An 18,355-nucleotide genomic window follows, 5' to 3' on the forward strand; every position below is an offset into this window, starting at 1 on the left:
ATCTAATCCATAGACGTATGTACATACAATATATAGACCGCGCGTTCCCACTCTCTCCTTGTTTGACATGAAATTTTAGAAAGAGAGAGCTTATTTTCATGGTAGTTTCTTCTTTGTCTAACGCGTGATATGGGAAAAAAATCGATCAAGAGATATGTCAAATGCAGTGGCCATATTAAATTTTTGCACTCTTGTTATTGGCTGCGTTCAGCAGAAAAAGCTGCTTTGCAACTGTTGTAAAATTCGTGAGCCTGATTGGTGTATGCTCTTAATTTTGACTGAATCTAAGAGCATACACCAATCAGATTCACGAATTTTACAACAGTTGCAAAGGAGCTTTTCCTGCTGAACGCAGCCATTGATAGACAGAGAAACTAACACCACAAAAATATGTTGTCTCTTTCTAAAATTGGGCTAATCTCAGTGAATCTAATCAATAATTTGAATCTAATCAATAATCTAATCAAGAATTTTATTACATGTTATATATTGTCAGTAATTTAAAATTTAAATAGTCGATATAATTAACGATATTAAGAAATTATTTTAAGAAATGTAATCATTTCTTATATATGTGTAAAAAAGAACATTCCCATTTTCCTATAAAGATAATATATGTATTTATTACTAAACACACATATATTTGTTACACAATCAATATTTTTTTTTAAATATGATGTAATGCATTTTTGTTTTGATTTGTAACACAGCTGCACGTTTTGACTGAATTTAATGATCTATGGACTGACCAGCCGCATTGATTCGTGGGCATGGATAACAACTCAGCCACTTTTTGAGTGTTTTGCTTTTTTTCCAAAGATGATTTCTTAATCTACAATAAGATATATAATCACCTGTTATTATAATAATTAAGTCTGTGCAAAAGAGAAAAAAATAAAAAAAAAACAAAATTAATAGTCTCTAAAAAATTCTAATTTTATTATTTTTCTTTAATTATCATTTATTCTTAGTTCAATCAAATCTTAACTCTTTTATATCATTATTAAACTTTAACAATCAGAATGTTATCTATACTGTAATAAAAGTAAAAGATATCTAATAAGTTTTTTTATCTAAAATAAATGTTTTATATATAAATATCTAATAAGTTCTTTCCTATTAATTTTTAAAGTGTATATAAGTCGAAACAACTAATTAGTACATTTACTAACTTCGTCAAATTTTCTTCTAACTTTATATCCTCTATATGTAGCCTGTATCATCGTAGCCGCTTCTTCTTCTGATTTAGCCGAATCCGTATGATCCTCAGTATATTTTAATTTTTTCGTAAATTTTTGTGGTTCTTTTGTGTATAATGTTGCATTTTGTTTCCATTGTTTGCGATTATAAATATTCGGAACATTTTTCTGCTGTCGATCTTCATATTTTGGCTTAATCAATGAATAGAAAAATTAAATCTTTTCATGTAATTTAAATAAATAATCGCAAAATATAAACAGTCGCAAAATATAAACAACGATAAAACGATTCTGATTGTATTTTCTGTTATTTCTGTTATTTGCTTTCATGTGAATCAATCAATTTATTTTGACTTTGTACTTTCCTGTATTCTTATACATATTACATATTAAGAAGTTATAAATGTATTCAAGTCTATCAAAGCGTGTTGCAATGATCTCATTGTCAGTTATGCATGTAACAAAATTTCAGCACGTAAAATATAAAATATTGAATGTGATGAAAGAAAACATTTAAAACACTTTGATCAAAAGTTTCTTAACTTTTTCCATAATCTTCATTTATTAATCTCTAATTTCCTATATTTCTGTTATTTGTATAATGCTGAACAAAAATAGTCATACCATCGAAATGTCACGCTGATGTTTATACATATGTTTTTCGTTTTTTAAAAAATCTGAAGATTTTCCTGGCGATTCACCTGCTCCACGATATTTTGAATCTTGAGCAACAAGCATACTGTTTCTATTTACTTCGCATTGCGTTTTATTCTACGAATAAAAATATAGCATTATTTTTGTAAAAATAAAGATATATATAATTGTAGATAAATTGCCGTACAATAACATATACTTAATATCTATTTAATTTTTCTTTCAAAATATATAAGCAACGTTATAATTATAATAATCGATTTATGTGTATAAAATTGATAAATTTGTATTTATTGTATTAGTATATATGATATATACTAAACGATGAATTAAAGTTTTTAAATACAAGATGTAAAATGACATAAATTTTTAATTTCTTAACCAAACCGTCATATTAAGACTTACCGTTCTTATATTATCACTTTTGCTCATATTGTTGAAACATTGCGTCAAGATTGCAGATGGAATCATTATGCCCGATGAGGTTGAGATTTTTGGAACGTATTTTTTCGGTGCTCTAATCTGGGTTGTGCTATATTGTTCTAAAACAAAATGTGAGAATTAATAATTTAGATGCAAATGTTAAATGATATCAATATTAATTTTCGCGTTAATTTTCAGATTACATATTTGTATCGATTTCTAAAAAAATGCGATTCTACACAACAATGATTTTGATTGCAATCCATACCTGTTCTTTCCGGTGATAACGATGAGCAATCTTTAGGAGGAGAATTAGGAGGAGTCGGTATTCGCATATTCCGTGTTTTTAGTTCAGAAATGTTTGTTTTTTGATATTCTTCGAGATATAAAAGAAACTCACGATACGTAACATAATTCTGAAACGAGAAAATTATTAACAAAAGTTTGTAAAACAAGTTATTTGTAAAACAAGTTATTTTATATCTTATATTTTAAACGTAGCTTATAACTTTCGAAATAATACATTGCATATCAAGTAAAAAATATTATTTGTTGAATTAATGAAGTACAAATTACTTTGTCTTGTCCTGCCCAGTTGCGATTAATCGGTTCGCTGAGCCCAAGTAAATCGATCCAATGATAATAATCTTCCGTTTGATTACCATACCAATATTTTATGATGACAAACCTGCAGAATTTGATTAATTATAATTTGTTCATACTTTAATCTGTATATATTTCATATATGAATTATTTTGTAGCTTGTATAATTATAAATAGAATTCATACGCGAGCCCATCATCCACCATTTTTTGCACTTCAGGATAGGCCATTAATTCCATAAATTCTGGATTTTCAGGATTCCTTTTGACATCTACCAATTGCCATGGAGCTATAAGCCCAAATCTAACACACTTGAGCACTTCCAACATGTGTTGCTTCCTTTCATTCCAATCATGCATCAACCATCTCACAGCAGACATTAAAACCTCTATTTCGCTAAATAATATAAAAAAATATTATACAATTTATTACTACATAAAACATTTTTCCTAATTTATTAATGTTTTTAATAAGTGAGATTTTTAATATCAACATTTTTTTAATAACTGATCTATATAATATTTTTATATATTTAAAACTGATATTTTTTAAATATTTTCATACCTATTAACGCAAATATAATTGGATTTCAATAATAAGCACAATTCATCCACTGACAATTCCAAGAAATCTTTTGTGCTAACAAGCAACAAGAAGAATTTTATGATTCTCGGCACCATCAGCTCCATTACCGCGGTGTTTCCAATCTTTTTTGCTTCCAAATACAACAAGAAGGCAGTATCTTCGGAGAAGAGCTCGTCATTATCAATGAATGCCCAGCATTGTTCTTCTAACTCTTCATAAAATACAATGCTTATAATTTTAGCATAAATACCGCGTTCGTGTTGTATATCATATTATTTTATATTTTTTTATTTATATATATTTAATCGAATTGTGCGTCTCTACTTTCAGAAAAAAAAATATTTCTCATCTTACAAAATGAAAAAGATATAAGTTAATATCATACCTTTAATACCAAGATACTGCGCAGCCATGAAGATTTCCAAAATATTATCTCTTCGTAATAATTGATAACTTTCGTTAATTGGACTTATCATCCACTCATAAATAATAGAGAAAGCCTTGGAAGTCACACTACTCTATATATTTTATGTATATATATATATATATATATATATATATATATATATACATATATATATATATATATATATAAATATATATATATATATAAATAATCGCATTTTAATTTATCTTAAATTGGTAGTATTATCTCCTATATTTCTTATATAAAAAAACTATGATTATATTATAAATTTTCTCAAATTCGAAACTGTCAACAAGCCAACTTCTTTCTTTAAATTCCAAAGATACATTTGAAAGTGCATGTTTTATCTGATATGATGAATCTAATAAGATAAAATCAATTGAGATCTTACGCCAGATAAGTTAATATCCTTGTAATTTTTTTCATCGAAGAATGTGCTGTAACTTTGCAGGACAAGAAGATGACAATAATATTCATCGGGATCAATTCGGACAATGCAGTCGGCATTTCTTGGTGAGAAAATATTTGTTTTAATTTTGAATAAAATAATATGCTGAAAACCTTAAGATTACAACTTAATAAATATGTAAATATAGTTATACAAGCTAGATATTTTCTTTACTAAATAAAATCAAAGTTACATTTTTTTAAATATTTAACATCTGCAATACGATAAATATAAAATATTTTCTCTAGCATTTAAAAGTTTCATTATTAAAGACCTATTTTTACTTGTAATTCGTGATACGTCTAGCTAATTCTTGATACAAATCGGTTTTCTCTGGAAGAATTATATTGTCCCAATTGATCGGTTGCTCATTCGTAATCCCTAATCTACTCAAAATGGAAAGAAACGAGGAGTTTAAAGTAAAAAAATAATTATTATCACACAAACAAAATTGCTATAAATACAGCATGTCTCTTAAAAATTTATAACTAACAAATTTAAGAAAACTAACAAGGCGAGAGGTACTTCGTTCATTGGAGGTAATTGATAAGATGTTGGTTGTACCGATTCCATTTTTGATAAATTAAATTTCGTGTTTGGCTGCGTTCGTGATCTGTACCTTGCTTCGATATAAGGTAATTTTTTTTTAGCCTGTTGCACGATCGAACAATATTTAAATAATATAACAAGAATGATTGAAAACGTCCTTATCATTAAATACATTATTTTACATTAACATCATTTAAATTAATTATTTTTTACTAAATAAAACTGAAAAATCATACCACTTTAAATAATTATAAATATAAAAATTAAAAAAAATTCTACCTGCAACTGATCGATGGTTGATGGCGTGACACCAGGGGGAAGATCAATATATCTCGTCCGATTCAAGGAATCAAATGTACCGTCGTCACCGGGTCGATTAAGTTCAGCCTTAACGTTAACCTTCGTGCGTCGCGGATCGGCAACTAGAACGCTAAATTTCTTCGACTCGAAAACAACCTAAAACAACTATGCTACGTTTGCTTCAAAGCTGACATTTTTGAAAAAACGTCCTTGTAACATCTGAATAGATCTTTCTTACCTGGTTCGGGGTGATCTTGAGATTACCACTAGGTGTAGCTCGAAAGGGAAACACGCGACTCGCTTCGTTATTCTCGTTCACGCTAATGAATGTAGAATTAACGTTCGTTTCCTCAGGATACTTTTGTATTTGTTGCATCGGAAAATCTATATTTGAGCAAAGCGATGATTGCTTCTGGTTTTTGACGTCTTCCACTTGTCTGCAAAGTTATTATTATATTTTTAATTGTACCATTATCCGAATATCTATCTCGAACATCATTTACTTTGGACAATGGTCCACAAGTTTCGAAGCAGCAGCTTCAATCGACGAGCATTGTTTTTTCCAAAGTCCCTCCTCTTTGATGCACTTCTGTGATCTTTGATTAATCGCGTTCTCGTTGGTATGATAAATAATTTTCCTATCTTGAAATTCGACAGGATTTGTACTAGACTTGGCTATACACTTCGATTTATTATAGATGGGATCTATTTCTTTTTGCTTTTTAGATGCAGTCCAGTGATGACGTTGCAGCGGTGACACAATTCGTTCAACTCGATTCGCGTGATAAATATTTACATTTAAAGAATGCTGTTGTCTCGATTCACGACGATATCTTCTGGAAGTAGTTCTTCGACGACGTAGCGGATATCTCGGAGACAAACTTTCCGGAGTTTCTATGATCCTTGCCCTTTTATAAAGATATTTTTTCGCGTAAAAATAAATATTTTCCTCTTTTAATAATTTCATAAAATAATTTCTTCAAATTTCTACTGCACTCGAAGATGTATTTATATATTTACTCACTCACTTGTCAGGTGATGCGGAATTTGCTACTTCCGATGGCGATATGCGCGGTGTTTTTATCACTGTTTGATCGGATTTCGATAGTTGCACGAGAGTCTTCGAGGAAGAAGATGGAGGAATGCTGGATCTTCCGTGATAAAGGACGACGACGCTGTTTTTACTATTTCCAGTTCGCGGTTGATCGGATGTTGCCGATCGATCTGCTTTAGGTTCGACTTAAAAAAATTTCTATTTGAGTCGGTTTCTAAAAATTCTACAACTTCATCGTAATAACTTACTTTTCCTGCTATTCTGTCGAATGACTCTTACAATTCGTGGCGTACTATTTTCCTTTCTGTTGTCAGCACAATACATTAGGCGCCTTAAACGAGATAATAAGATGAGATTTGCAAGACAACCTTAAGATGTTCATTGAGAACGTATTATTTTTAAACGATTCAAGTTTTTTAATTAATTACCAAAATTTTTCGTTGAATTTACAATCAGACTTTTCACCCTCACTCGAATGCTTTTCTTCGAAAGTTACTTGCGGCTAAAAAATTCGTCCACCAAAATAATAATATATTTTTAACTCATCATACCTCAATCAAAATTAGAGATAAAACTTATGCTTATCTAGAATTTTTTTATGAATTAAAAAATATTAGAATTGCATAAAAAATTTAGTTACATTCTTATCGCGAAGAAAGGGATGTTATGTACAAAATGATTATATGATTGAAATTAAATAATAATCGTGCATGAGTGCAAATTGTACAACATTAAAATATTTTTGCGTATCATTTTAATAATATTTTGAATTCAAAACAATTTAAATTCATAATATTATTAAAGTGACACACAAATATATTTTATATTTTACCTCATGTTTTTTCAAACGTTGGTGTGATATGGAAGATCCAATATTTGAAATATGTTGAGACGTAGCAACCTGATCAGTCTCTCTAGTAACTAAAACGTGTCTCCACAAAGCGATACGTATGTAAAAAACGGACAAACGAAAAAATCTAAAATCATTCTATGACAAATCCATCAGAGACACTTTCATCATATGAAATATATAAACTTTCTAACCACAATATACTTTAAACTTGCTTTGAATTTCATTTACACTTACATCACTTACGTAATTTTGCTTCAATGATTTGTTTATTAACAACCGGTTGTTGATAGTAATAAGATGCTTTTGGCAATTCGCGAAGATTTAATCGATCGTTCTCTTCGTTCTTTGATGCTCGACACGCAAATCGCAAACTATGACAAGACTGTGTCACTCTTCAAGCATATAAGATTATACATAGCTTATAGTTTCTTTAAAATATAAAGAGATTATCAAATATATCAAATATATATTACTTTGGATTTAGTAGATCGAGTTCGGATGAGAAACAAGATTCGTCTTCAGCGGTCGCAGAAGTATCGAACTGCCTCGCGAAAATTTCAAGTAAGAGATGAAAATAAATATATGTAAGATATCCTCTTTTTTTGCAAACAAAATTCAAAAATTATTGATTTATTGTGCTAAGCTTTTGCATTTTACTTACGTCATAACGTGTGAGACTTCTTTGCATGATACGTATCGCGTTCAAAAAATAACTCGCAAGATTGACATAATAACGACACTTCTTTCTCGCGCTTCCGTCACGTGGAATAAAAGGCAGTAAAAATATATATCATACAAATGCTGTGACGTTTAAAACCAACGGGACATTTGTAAAAATGCGCGTGTCCAAAAAAGTCATAGATACGTAACAAATGAACGCGATTAACAAGAGAACGTTCCGCTTTGTTTTCAAAATTATCCATTCTTAAATACTTGAATGTATCGAAGACTTCTCGAAAGTTACCTCTTTTTTGAGATGTTGATTGATTCTCGTGCGCTTGCTTTATTCATATCATTTGACAATTTGATAGTTTACAATAAAAAATTTAATTAAAGAAAATAAAATTAAAGAAGCCAAAAAAAGAGGAAGCAAAAATATTTAGACTGCAGCAGTTTAAGTTATCAATGATTTAAATTAATTATTAATCCGCAATAAAGTTTGCATTTATATATATTATAGTATCTTGTATCTGTTATTGATTTTTCCAATTTATATGATATTGATTTTTATTACTCAGCTAATTTTATTTTTCATTTTTTCATTTTTTCTAAATGCTCTATATATATAGTTATCATTTTTATTATATTTAATATTTAGAAGGATATAAAAATGATTCCCGCGTAGCGCGCGTAATGTTATGTTCTAGTTAAATTTCTAAATTAACATTAAATCTACCACGACTGGTCAAATGATTGTTTTTAAATTTTGTAAACGGTCGGTTTATTTTAATTTTTTTTTTATTTCCTTTAAACCTGTATAAAATTGACTATTATTTGCATTTAATTGTAAAGAATATAACTTTTTTTTAAAGACTGATTATTTTTTTTACGATTACGGTACAAATAGGTTTAATGTTAAATAATTTGAATGTAATGTTCATATATAATAGAAAATTTGTATTTTGTTATAAATATATAATGTAACACACACTTTACTAAATATTTCTTATGTAAAAAATACATATACTTTTTCTAATGTACAAATAAGCGACATGAAAACTTTAACTCTTAAAATTTCAAATATGAATTAAAACATTCGAAGAAATTGGAAAAGCAGTTTTACAAATATAAAAGAATATCATTGTCTTTAAAAAGAAAAGATGAACATCCATAAAAAGATATTAAATATAAATATAATTAGTAATATTTAAAGTTTATAATTCCACGAAAATGATAATTTTTTTGTTATTATTATGCGTGAAGAGATATGGAGATATCAAGGTCTCTACTATAGAACAATAGAGAAACTAAAGAAGCAAAACCTCCAATTCAAAGTACATAATGCTTATGTTCGACAGTCTTTGATCTAATGTGTGACTGCAGCTATAAGTGAACGATTAAAATAATTTCGTGATGTAGTCGACACATTTATAAACAGAATTATTAAAGGCAATTATCTTATGATGTATGTACGAGCGAAATAATGAAAGTGCTGTGCATGTCCTTTTTGAATATATTGTTTCAATACATCAATTCTTCTATTGATACGCGCAAAATGCAATTCTTCGATGGACGCAACTATAGAATCAATAAAATTCTCCTGTCATGCATAGGCCAATGGCCGTATCAAACGAAAAGGAGTAGCAGTACTATTATTGTCATTATAGTATCTTTAGCTGGTACGCAATTTGTCGCCAAGGTATAACGACATCTGCTACGCTTGAATATCGCAAACATGGAATTACTCATTCATTAAAAAGTTTATCCATGTTTTTTATTAAATGACTTATCTGGTGGCAGCCAATTGTTCTATACAAATATAATTTAAATGCTAAATATTTTACATTTATAACTTAATACTTTATGTTTATAACTGTACGTTTTAAATATAGATATGTGGTTTGTTCTCCATTGAAGATATCGATACATTCATCGATTCTCTTTCACCATTAGTAGTCGATATAGGATGTGGAATAAAATTAATCACTTGCATATTAAAGGCAGAGAAGGTATATAATATATATATTGCAATATATCATAAATTCTAAAATATTCTCAATTAACACTTAAAATATATAATTTTCTAAACTTTGTTAAATCGTTACGAATAATTGCGTATGTGTATGTTACTTATTTAAACAATCAGAACATCAATATTTAAATACATATCCATATACAAAATCTCGGTATAGAATATTTTAAATTTTTATAATTTAGAATATTTTTAAAAATAAAATTTATTTGCAGATCAGAACACTTTTTGATCAAATACAGAGCGATTGGCAGTTGCTAATGAAATCGACATACATTAAGATTCTTAATAATTATGCTCAAAATGGGCGAACATTTACGATCATATACGCAAGTAAGTAAAATAATTTTATCTAACGATGAAAAAAATCACACACAAGCGTACAAAAATTAATTTAAAATTAATTAAGTTAAATACTATTTGTCTCGATAAATAGTAGTAATATAATTTCGATATACTTGCTTCGCTTAATCGAAAATTAATTATTCCCACAATTTAATACTTATAACGGATCATAGGGAATAATCGAGTTTAATAAATATTTATTCAATAGTTGAAAGATTAATGTGATGTTTACACACCGTTACTCATTACGCGAATAATAATCAATATTAATACGGCAATTGCGTGACACTTTGATACTCCCGACTCAATCGTACTACGTGACAAGCACTTCATTATGCTTCATGTTGCAATAAAAAATTAATTACACGAAAACTGCACGAAATTATAATACGTTTGTTGCCTGAATGAAAATCACGTTTACCAAATTTATATTTTAATATACATTCAATACTATCATAAAGAGCGAGCTTTATATATTGGCATTTTTTGTATTACGCGGATCGAATTGATATTTATAATTATTTGCCGTTTAATATATAATTATAATAGATTACATTAAAGATTACGTTATACGCATTCACACATAATTTTATAAAAGATGCGTTGATAACTTCTAATTGTGTCCATATCATAATGCGCGAGATTTATTCTAATTTTTCAAAGTAGCGATAATTTAGCGATAATTTACCTTTATATAAAAATTTAATGTCATAAAATCCAATAAATATTTCGTCGTGCAAAACAAAAAAAATTATATAATTATATATACATCTCGAAATTTTTTAATAAATGAAATATAAATGTATATATTTGATACTTTAAAGAACTCTTTAATATGTTATGTTTAATATATTATATTAATATATATTTTGGTAGATATAAAAATACCGTAAACAATATAAAATTTTAAGAAAAAGAAGTAACAATGTTTTCTTTATAAATTAATATTCTAAACATTAAAGCCATTTTGTAGACGTATTGAATTTATATAATATTTTAAGTAAAATATCTCCGAGATATCTTTTACAACTCACACACGTTATTTTAATACAACTTTGTTTTAACTAAATTAACATGGATGAATAGATTACAAACAATTAAAATTAAATCGATACATCATAACAACAGGTTATCATGATAATATAATCATTTAAAAAATTCATAATTACAATTAATAATCATGTTTTTCTCAAGTAAATTAAGTTAAATCTATACATGTTAGAAATGTATTAAAAATATTTATCTTAAACTGAAATATATATTCATATTCCTGATTCAATATTCCTGATTTAATTTAATATCTCTTCAATATTCTATTTTACATTTTGAAATATATAAAATATATATGAGGTAATTTTTTTCATTTTATTTTTTTATAGCAAGAAAATTTCTTTCTCTCTCTCTCTCTTTTAAAACATCGATAAAGTGGTTTTATTTTGATATCACAACATAAATGGAAAAGAATAAAAAATAAGCAAAAATATTTGCTCTATTTAGGTTCTTTTTATTCTGCATTGGTATTATTTATGTTAGTACCGCTACTACAACCATTGTTGCTGCATTCTCCTTCAAATGATACAACTCGACCATTATTACATCGGGTCGAATATTACATTGATATGGACAAATATTACTTTCCCATCTTGATTCATGGATATGTTACAGCTATTGTTTGCGTAAGCATAGCCATCGCAGCAGACACTATGTATGTGATCATGATACAGCATGTTTGCGGATTATTTAAAATTATCGGGTAAGTAATCTTACAAATTTATATTTCTCTTAAAACATATTTTAAATTAATATAGATATGTGTAATGTACATATTATAATAAATATAAATAGAATCACAATTTTAAAACATAATTATATCAATTGCTTTTAATTAATTGCTTTAGGCAACAACTAGAAAATATAATAAAGGAAGATAGTCTAGAAATAAATCTTGAACCACCTATAAAAGATGATAAACCATATAAAAAGATCATAAAAAGCATTCATGCGCATAAAAGCGCATTAAGGTTTGCGCTGTAATATATAATATGTTGGTCAATTATTATTTTATATTGTTTCATATGTGTGTATCTTTTGCTAGAAATTTAAATTTAAATTAAAAATATAAAAAAAGGATGCCAAGCGGACTATAAATTACGATTTTTTTAAACATAGAAGTGGCTATAACTCAGAAACTACATATGCTTATATAGCTTTTTTTCCTTCTTTTTGAGTCCCGAATCACTTCCCGAAGTACTGCGGGCGATTTTCCGGGCAACCTGTATATTTATTAGATGTATTAGATATAAATATATTCCTTTTTAAAAAATATTTTAATTAAAATGTATTTTTACATAAAATTTGCATATATATATATATATATATATATATATATATATATATATATATATATATATATAAAGGTATGCCAATCTCCTCGAAGCTACATTCAGTCAGATGTTTCTTACACTAGCAGGTTTTAATATGCTTATCATGAGTATGACAGGAGTTACGGTATGTCAATTTTATTTAAATTCGTAATAATGATGCAATAATCATATTACGCTTATAAATAATAAATTTCCAATATATATATATTCATTTATTGCAAAAATAAAAATGTGCTAAAATATAATTCAAAGAATAATTTAATAAAATTAACTAGCAAAGATAATTATAATATTAATTATTTTGTAATTAATATATTAATCTTACTTAGGCTGCGACAAACATGGACAAGCCGGAAGAATTTTTAAGACAGATAACATTTGCATGCGCATTATTAGTGCATCTATTTTTCGAGAGTTTTCAAGCACAAAGTTTGATCGATCACAGCGCATATATTCATACTAATTTGTACGTACAAATATTTTCATATTATTAAATATTATTAAAAAATGCTATAAATGTAATAATGTGACGCATGTATCTGTAAAATATTCGAAAGAAAGTATAACTTTTTTTAGGACAATATATGCATTTGTTTATTACAATGAAACCATAATTATAAATCTTATAATAAATTTGACAACTTTCAATTTTTAATAAAATAAATAGGGTTTCTTTTTTGCTAATTTAGAAACTAAAAAAAAACATGACATTTTAATTCTGTAAAATTAACTTTCAAGAACGTTTCATGCATACATACATATGAAAATATTCTCAGTTATAAAAAATATCTGTCGTTTTGCAGAATGAATGTAGCATGGTACCAAACCTCATTTCGAACGAGGAAAATCTTGACTTTTATGATAATGAAGACGCGAGAACCTTGTGTATTAACGGCAGGGAAGATGTTTGTGATATCAATGGATACTTTCTCTACAGTAAGATTTGCATATTATCCATGTTTAAATAAAAAACATTTATCAAAAAATAGTATCCATAATCAATTAGCACTCAATTTATGAAAAAATAGAATTAAATTATATAATTGGAAAATCTAATAATGTACTACCAAAATTGAAAATAATTATGCCAATATTTTCATATCACAATTTTAATATTATTTTTTATTTTTTAAGATCGTACGTACATCGGTATCGTATTTTACGATGTTGCGATCGATGCAATAATCAATTTACTTCGTTGAAAATAACTCATAACTCTCTTTGCCGCCATATTTATTTTTTATTATAAATGTGCAGTCTTGTGTATTTGCCAATAGATGAGAAAATAAAAAAAATTTAAAATAAATTAATAATTAAGAAATATCTCTCTAATTCTTTTTTTAAGTGCGACAGTCGATATGTATGTAAAAATATCTAACAAACATAATTATAGTTATAAGAAAAATGATCGATTGTTATATATGAAAAAAAATATTATACAAAACAAAAATTTTATCCAAGGGAAAGTTGTACATTAATAATCATGGCCTTAACATATCACATAGAAAAGGGGAAAACTGGTTTTACAATTTTATATTAAATCCTAAAAATTTTATTTTTATAGGATTGCATGGCGATTCTATGTTTGATTGTATTTTACTTGGATTAAATTTTACATTATATTCGGGTATGCCATTTCTAATAATTTTCAGAAACCTATAAAAATAATATATTTATATGTCTATATATGTATAATTATTATATAAAATTATTGAACTTACTCTGTTGCATAATGTTCATTCTCTGTGATATATAAAATATCATCAACATATCTGCATAGAAGTCCATTATTTTCATATGCAGGGAATATTTCATTGATCATATCTTGGTAATATATGTCAGATAATATTGGTGATATCCGCATACCTTGTGGTACACCATGCTTTATTAAATATACTTGACTATCTATTTTAACCTATAGTAAAGATATTAATTAATATTGATTGCAAATATTAAACCTTAACTTTAAATATCTCTTTATTTTACCTTTTGTTCAAATATTAATTTGTTTATTATAGCCATTAGCTTCGTCATTTTAACTAAGACAGGTTTTTTCCTGTTCATAACAGCTTTTTTATCTAATATTGTCTTTAGATAATAACTTAAAAATTGCACTGTTTGTATTTTTCTTCTATTTTTTGACATGGTATATGTTCTTAACACAATATAACTTTTTTCTAACTGTCTACAGTATGTAATAATAATCTTATATAATTTTTCTACAAAAGAAATAAATAGTGCTTATTGGTAAATGTCTTCTGTCTTAAATATTCTGTCTGTGATAAATAATAAATTATACCTTGTATTATTGAACCAAATGCATCTTGTATATCACAACGTACATAATATAATCGATTTTTGGTTGAAGCTTTAAATTTAAATACCTCCTCTTTGCAGCTTATTATAGTTGGAAGTCCATTTTTATTAAAGTATGTGACATATAATTGCTGCAGAAATCTCAAACCAACATCAACCTCATCATACCTCTCTTTATTATTATATCTGGAATTATATGTAATATATAAAATTTTGCTAATAATATTCATATTTATTTGCAGCATAAATAAGAAAATTATATATATACTTTGCTATTAATAAAGCTCTCAAACCAGAGGAACTTGGAATAAATTTGTATGTCCCAGTAGGTATATTAAATTTCCACTCATCTATTTGCATGCGTGTCCAAGGCACAAGACCACATGAACTTATTTTTTCCTCTTCCATCTTGCACCAATCATCCTTTGCAATATAAACCCATTGATTTTTAACTGATGTCAATACTACATGTTTATGTAAAATTTTTATTATATATTGTGCAAAGAACCAACGTAATAGTTTTAATACAATTATCCATCGTACTGTATTATTATTAATTAAATGCAACCACTCAATTTTGAAAATCTGTGAAAGTCAGAGGTTACAAAAAACATTAGATATCTTGATTTTGTTGAATTGTTAGAAGAAGAAATAGTAGTATAAGATTTTAAAAAACAAAACTATTATGTTTTAATATAAAATATACTTAAATGTTAATGTACTTAAAACATACATCAAACTTGTTGAACAATGGTTGCATATTTAACGATGCCCCAATAACATTTTTTCTTCGTATAGTTCTTTTAAAAGCTCTTGTTATTAATGTATTTTTTGGAACAGTTCTCAAAAGACGACCTATTGTTCTTTTTACAACTTTAAAATTTTGCGATGTTTCAAATAATTGTGGAGGAACAGTTTTATGTAATAGTGAATTAAAGAAAGATTGTAATGAACGTCGATGAATTTGATTCTTATATTTTTTTTTATTTGCATACTTTTTGCTATCTCTTGCTATTATATATTTCAATTCCTCGTGATAATTAAATCTGTTATGCCGAATTCTGAATTTTTCCAAGATACGTGACAAGATAGATATAACAATATTAAAATTAATGTTTTTGTAACGTCCATTAAGCCCAATATCTGTATTCAGTATGTTACAACATATTTTTTCTCCCGTATTTCCACTCTCTAGTATATGATATTTTGAGATTTTTGCTGTAGTACAGCCTGTCTTCCTTATTCGACATCTAGATGCGAACAAATTTATTGTAAAATTATATCCATCAATTGGAACTCTTGATGATTCCGGCTTCAAACATTGTCTATTTGTGGGCGTTTTTTTAACGTAATGTGGGACATATCTTTTTCTAGAAAACATAATTGAAAAAGAAGATAATTAAAATAATACAATAAATAATATTTAATATTCCAAATTAATGCAAAAAACGAGGTTTGTAGTAAATGTATCTCATAAATAAAAACCTTTTATTCATTTTTAAATAATCTTCATTTAAGGAACCTTCAAAATCTTCAATAGCGTTGCTTACTTTACATATAGCTAAATATTAAAGATAATATTCAAAATACATAGAAGCAGAGAGAACCTGCAAAACGGTCACATGTCCTCGGCTGCGTTCGTTTTGACGCTTTTAGCGCTGAAAGCATCGCTCTATCTTCGTTTGATATTCGATGAGCAATAAAGACAGAATGATGCTCACAGCGCGTGAGCGTGCAAAGGGAACACAGCCCTTGATTTATGTGGAACCCATATTTAAAGCTAAAGCGCCTCTATGTCCGTAAAACGTGAACATTGAACTACGTAGACATGAAATTTCTTAATAGATAACATGCACAAAATATGGTTCTGTTCCGAACTATGTGCAAAAAATATCGGTAATACAAATACTGTAATAATGCGAAGAACACAAGACGCTTATGTTATTAAATAAATTTCCAATATAAATAAGTTTTGTGATTTTTCTCTCTCTCTCTCTCTCCTTCTTTCTTTCCGATGTATAGTACAAATTTTTTATATTTTCGCAAAGCACTTGATCTATCATCAAAAAGTTTCGAAGTCGCTTACAATCGATTTTCTTGTTTCTTCTATCCATTAATAACTCACGAGAATGTAAATATCATATAAAATATAAACCGAAACCTTTATTTTTTATTTTATTGGTTTGAAATTTTATTTTTATTTAATTTTAAAAAAGTTATTTTTATTTAATTTTAATGAATTAGTGAGATTTTTGCGATTTAAAATGACATTAAACACGACGTAAATCGGATAATTTTTAATTTAGTCTAATAATAAAAATTTTGATTACATATTTAACAATAAAATACATCCGATTTATGTTCTGTTTGATGTCATTTAATTGTAAAATTCTTATTATTCTATTAAAATTAAGTAAAAATAAAATTTTAAACTAATAAAATAAAAAATAAAAGTTTCAGTTTTTACTTTATACGATATTTACATTCTATTAATTGTAAACGAATACAATGCAGTTTATTTTTTATGATAAGATAATACTTGTAAAATACTATAAGTAAAGGAAGTATCATGTAAAAGACTTCGAAACTCTTTTGATGATATGTCATCTGGCTTGCTCTTTATTCACTTTCGCTCTCTCTTTCAATAACCTCGAGAACTTTCCGTTATCTGTAATAATTAACGATTTTAAATCTCCACAAAATAAAAATTCAAACCTTTATATTTTATTTAACCTTTTTGAAAGTAATTAGTATTCTGTAGATTAGTGAAATTATATATTCCCCTCTATATAACACACAAACATGTTTTATATTATTTTATTGTAGTTTCCATAACAGCAAAATATTTGAATACTTAATGCTTTATACCTATACCCTAATACTAAATTATAAAATATAACAATTATAAAATATTATTATTATTAGCAGACTTTATATAATTGCAAGCTATTTTTTCGTTCTTAATTATTACTATGTAATTTTTACTTAACGCTATCCTCTTCTTCAAATCTTTCGATTGTTATGCTGTCGCATTCCCAAGATAATAGGCACTTGCATTTCCTCCTTCTTGATGTTTGTTGGAATATCTTCCATAGTTATTTATCTTCAGGCATTCTTAAAAGATGTTCAATTCACTGAAGCGACTTTCCTCATTTCTTCCGATTACTATTTTTTTTTTGCTTCCAATTTATTCAAAAATATTAATATAACATACATAATTTATATATATGATTAATAATATATAATTTATATATTATTTTATATTATTATAATACATATAATTTATGTAATTTTTGTGTATCTCTCTTAGTCTGACTCTTCCCCTTCGACCTGTCCGGCATGGGTGACCCTACTGATAACTACAGCTAATATTCATAGTCCGTTTTTATATTTAAGGCCGTCTTAAGTCAAAGAAAATATTATGTGACCACTTCATTGGCTGAATAAAATTTTAAGATACGATCTAAGATAATTTTAAATATAAGAACAGATTATATATGAATACTGGCCTACGTTACCGCCG

General features: G+C 27.1%; 3 protein-coding genes across 8 annotated transcripts; 1 reads left to right on the top strand and 2 right to left on the bottom strand.

Annotated features, from left to right (window-relative positions):
* Positions 1–590: 590 nt before the first annotated feature.
* LOC145964340 (uncharacterized) lies at positions 591–7,967 on the bottom strand. Of its 3 annotated transcripts, none has more exons than XM_083086975.1 (22): positions 7,757–7,967; positions 7,569–7,636; positions 7,339–7,466; positions 7,075–7,163; positions 6,671–6,744; positions 6,491–6,573; positions 6,217–6,427; positions 5,692–6,096; positions 5,427–5,625; positions 5,168–5,344; positions 4,851–4,990; positions 4,624–4,725; positions 4,283–4,400; positions 3,850–3,982; positions 3,444–3,675; positions 3,066–3,275; positions 2,853–2,964; positions 2,545–2,692; positions 2,259–2,395; positions 1,824–1,970; positions 1,173–1,391; positions 591–832 (listed from the first exon to the last, which is right to left on the bottom strand). In XM_083086975.1, the coding sequence occupies exons 1-22, from the start codon at positions 7,781–7,783 to the stop codon at positions 668–670; spliced, it is 3,324 nt and encodes a 1,107-aa protein (XP_082943101.1). In that variant the 5' UTR covers positions 7,784–7,967; the 3' UTR covers positions 591–667. The 3 variants fall into 3 exon arrangements, with proteins under 3 accessions (XP_082943101.1, XP_082943100.1, XP_082943102.1); XM_083086974.1 differs by having other exon boundaries at positions 592–832; positions 7,339–7,487; XM_083086976.1 differs by lacking the exons at positions 7,569–7,636; positions 7,757–7,967 and having other exon boundaries at positions 592–832; positions 7,075–7,230; positions 7,330–7,408.
* LOC145964343 (odorant receptor 67a-like) lies at positions 7,588–13,639 on the top strand. Its single transcript, XM_083086981.1, has 9 exons — positions 7,588–7,656; positions 9,019–9,454; positions 9,648–9,764; positions 10,003–10,120; positions 11,630–11,885; positions 12,031–12,153; positions 12,550–12,640; positions 12,846–12,982; positions 13,320–13,639. The coding sequence occupies exons 2-9, from the start codon at positions 9,239–9,241 to the stop codon at positions 13,534–13,536; spliced, it is 1,275 nt and encodes a 424-aa protein (XP_082943107.1). The 5' UTR covers positions 7,588–7,656; positions 9,019–9,238; the 3' UTR covers positions 13,537–13,639.
* LOC145964342 (telomerase reverse transcriptase-like) lies at positions 11,474–17,046 on the bottom strand. 4 transcript variants are annotated; one of them, XR_014436429.1, is made up of 8 exons: positions 16,318–17,044; positions 15,566–16,202; positions 15,101–15,417; positions 14,816–15,018; positions 14,503–14,735; positions 14,238–14,431; positions 12,842–14,172; positions 11,474–12,405 (listed from the first exon to the last, which is right to left on the bottom strand). XR_014436429.1 is itself a non-coding variant. In XM_083086978.1 (7 exons), exons 1-7 carry the CDS (start codon positions 16,326–16,328, stop codon positions 12,315–12,317), a joined length of 1,686 nt encoding a protein of 561 aa, XP_082943104.1. In that variant the 5' UTR covers positions 16,329–17,046; the 3' UTR covers positions 11,474–12,314. The 4 variants fall into 4 exon arrangements, 3 of the variants coding, with proteins under 3 accessions (XP_082943104.1, XP_082943103.1, XP_082943105.1); XM_083086978.1 differs by lacking the exon at positions 12,842–14,172 and having other exon boundaries at positions 16,318–17,046; XM_083086977.1 differs by lacking the exon at positions 11,474–12,405 and having other exon boundaries at positions 12,714–14,172.
* Between the last annotated feature and the right edge of the window lie 1,309 nt (positions 17,047–18,355).

Source organism: Camponotus vicinus, unplaced genomic scaffold, assembly GCF_025532165.1.
Source record: "Camponotus vicinus isolate PSW18456_S1 unplaced genomic scaffold, iyCamVici1.0 SCAF_13, whole genome shotgun sequence".
Taxonomy (NCBI): domain Eukaryota; kingdom Metazoa; phylum Arthropoda; class Insecta; order Hymenoptera; family Formicidae; genus Camponotus; species Camponotus vicinus.

What these genes read in the sequence shown, in the direction of transcription:
- LOC145964340 (XM_083086974.1), bottom strand. Translation starts at nt 7,783, where the DNA reads ATGCAAAGAAGTCTCACACGTTATGAC. An exon ending in GCAGTATCTTGGTATTAAAG is followed by an intron (nt 3,676 to 3,849) that starts GTATGATATTAA and finishes TATTTTATGAAG; the next exon opens with AGTTAGAAGAACAATGCTGG. An exon ending in AATTATATTTGCGTTAATAG is followed by an intron (nt 3,276 to 3,443) that starts GTATGAAAATAT and finishes TATATTATTTAG; the next exon opens with CGAAATAGAGGTTTTAATGT.
- LOC145964343 (XM_083086981.1), top strand. Translation starts at nt 9,239, where the DNA reads ATGAAAGTGCTGTGCATGTCCTTTTTGAATATATTGTTTCAATACATC. An exon ending in GCATATTAAAGGCAGAGAAG is followed by an intron (nt 9,765 to 10,002) that starts GTATATAATATA and finishes ATTTATTTGCAG; the next exon opens with ATCAGAACACTTTTTGATCA. An exon ending in GCGCATAAAAGCGCATTAAG is followed by an intron (nt 12,154 to 12,549) that starts GTTTGCGCTGTA and finishes ATATATATAAAG; the next exon opens with GTATGCCAATCTCCTCGAAG.
- LOC145964342 (XM_083086977.1), bottom strand. An exon ending in ATTTGGTTCAATAATACAAG is followed by an intron (nt 14,736 to 14,815) that starts GTATAATTTATT and finishes TTTCTTTTGTAG; the next exon opens with AAAAATTATATAAGATTATT. An exon ending in AATGAACATTATGCAACAGA is followed by an intron (nt 14,173 to 14,237) that starts GTAAGTTCAATA and finishes TTATTTTTATAG; the next exon opens with GTTTCTGAAAATTATTAGAA.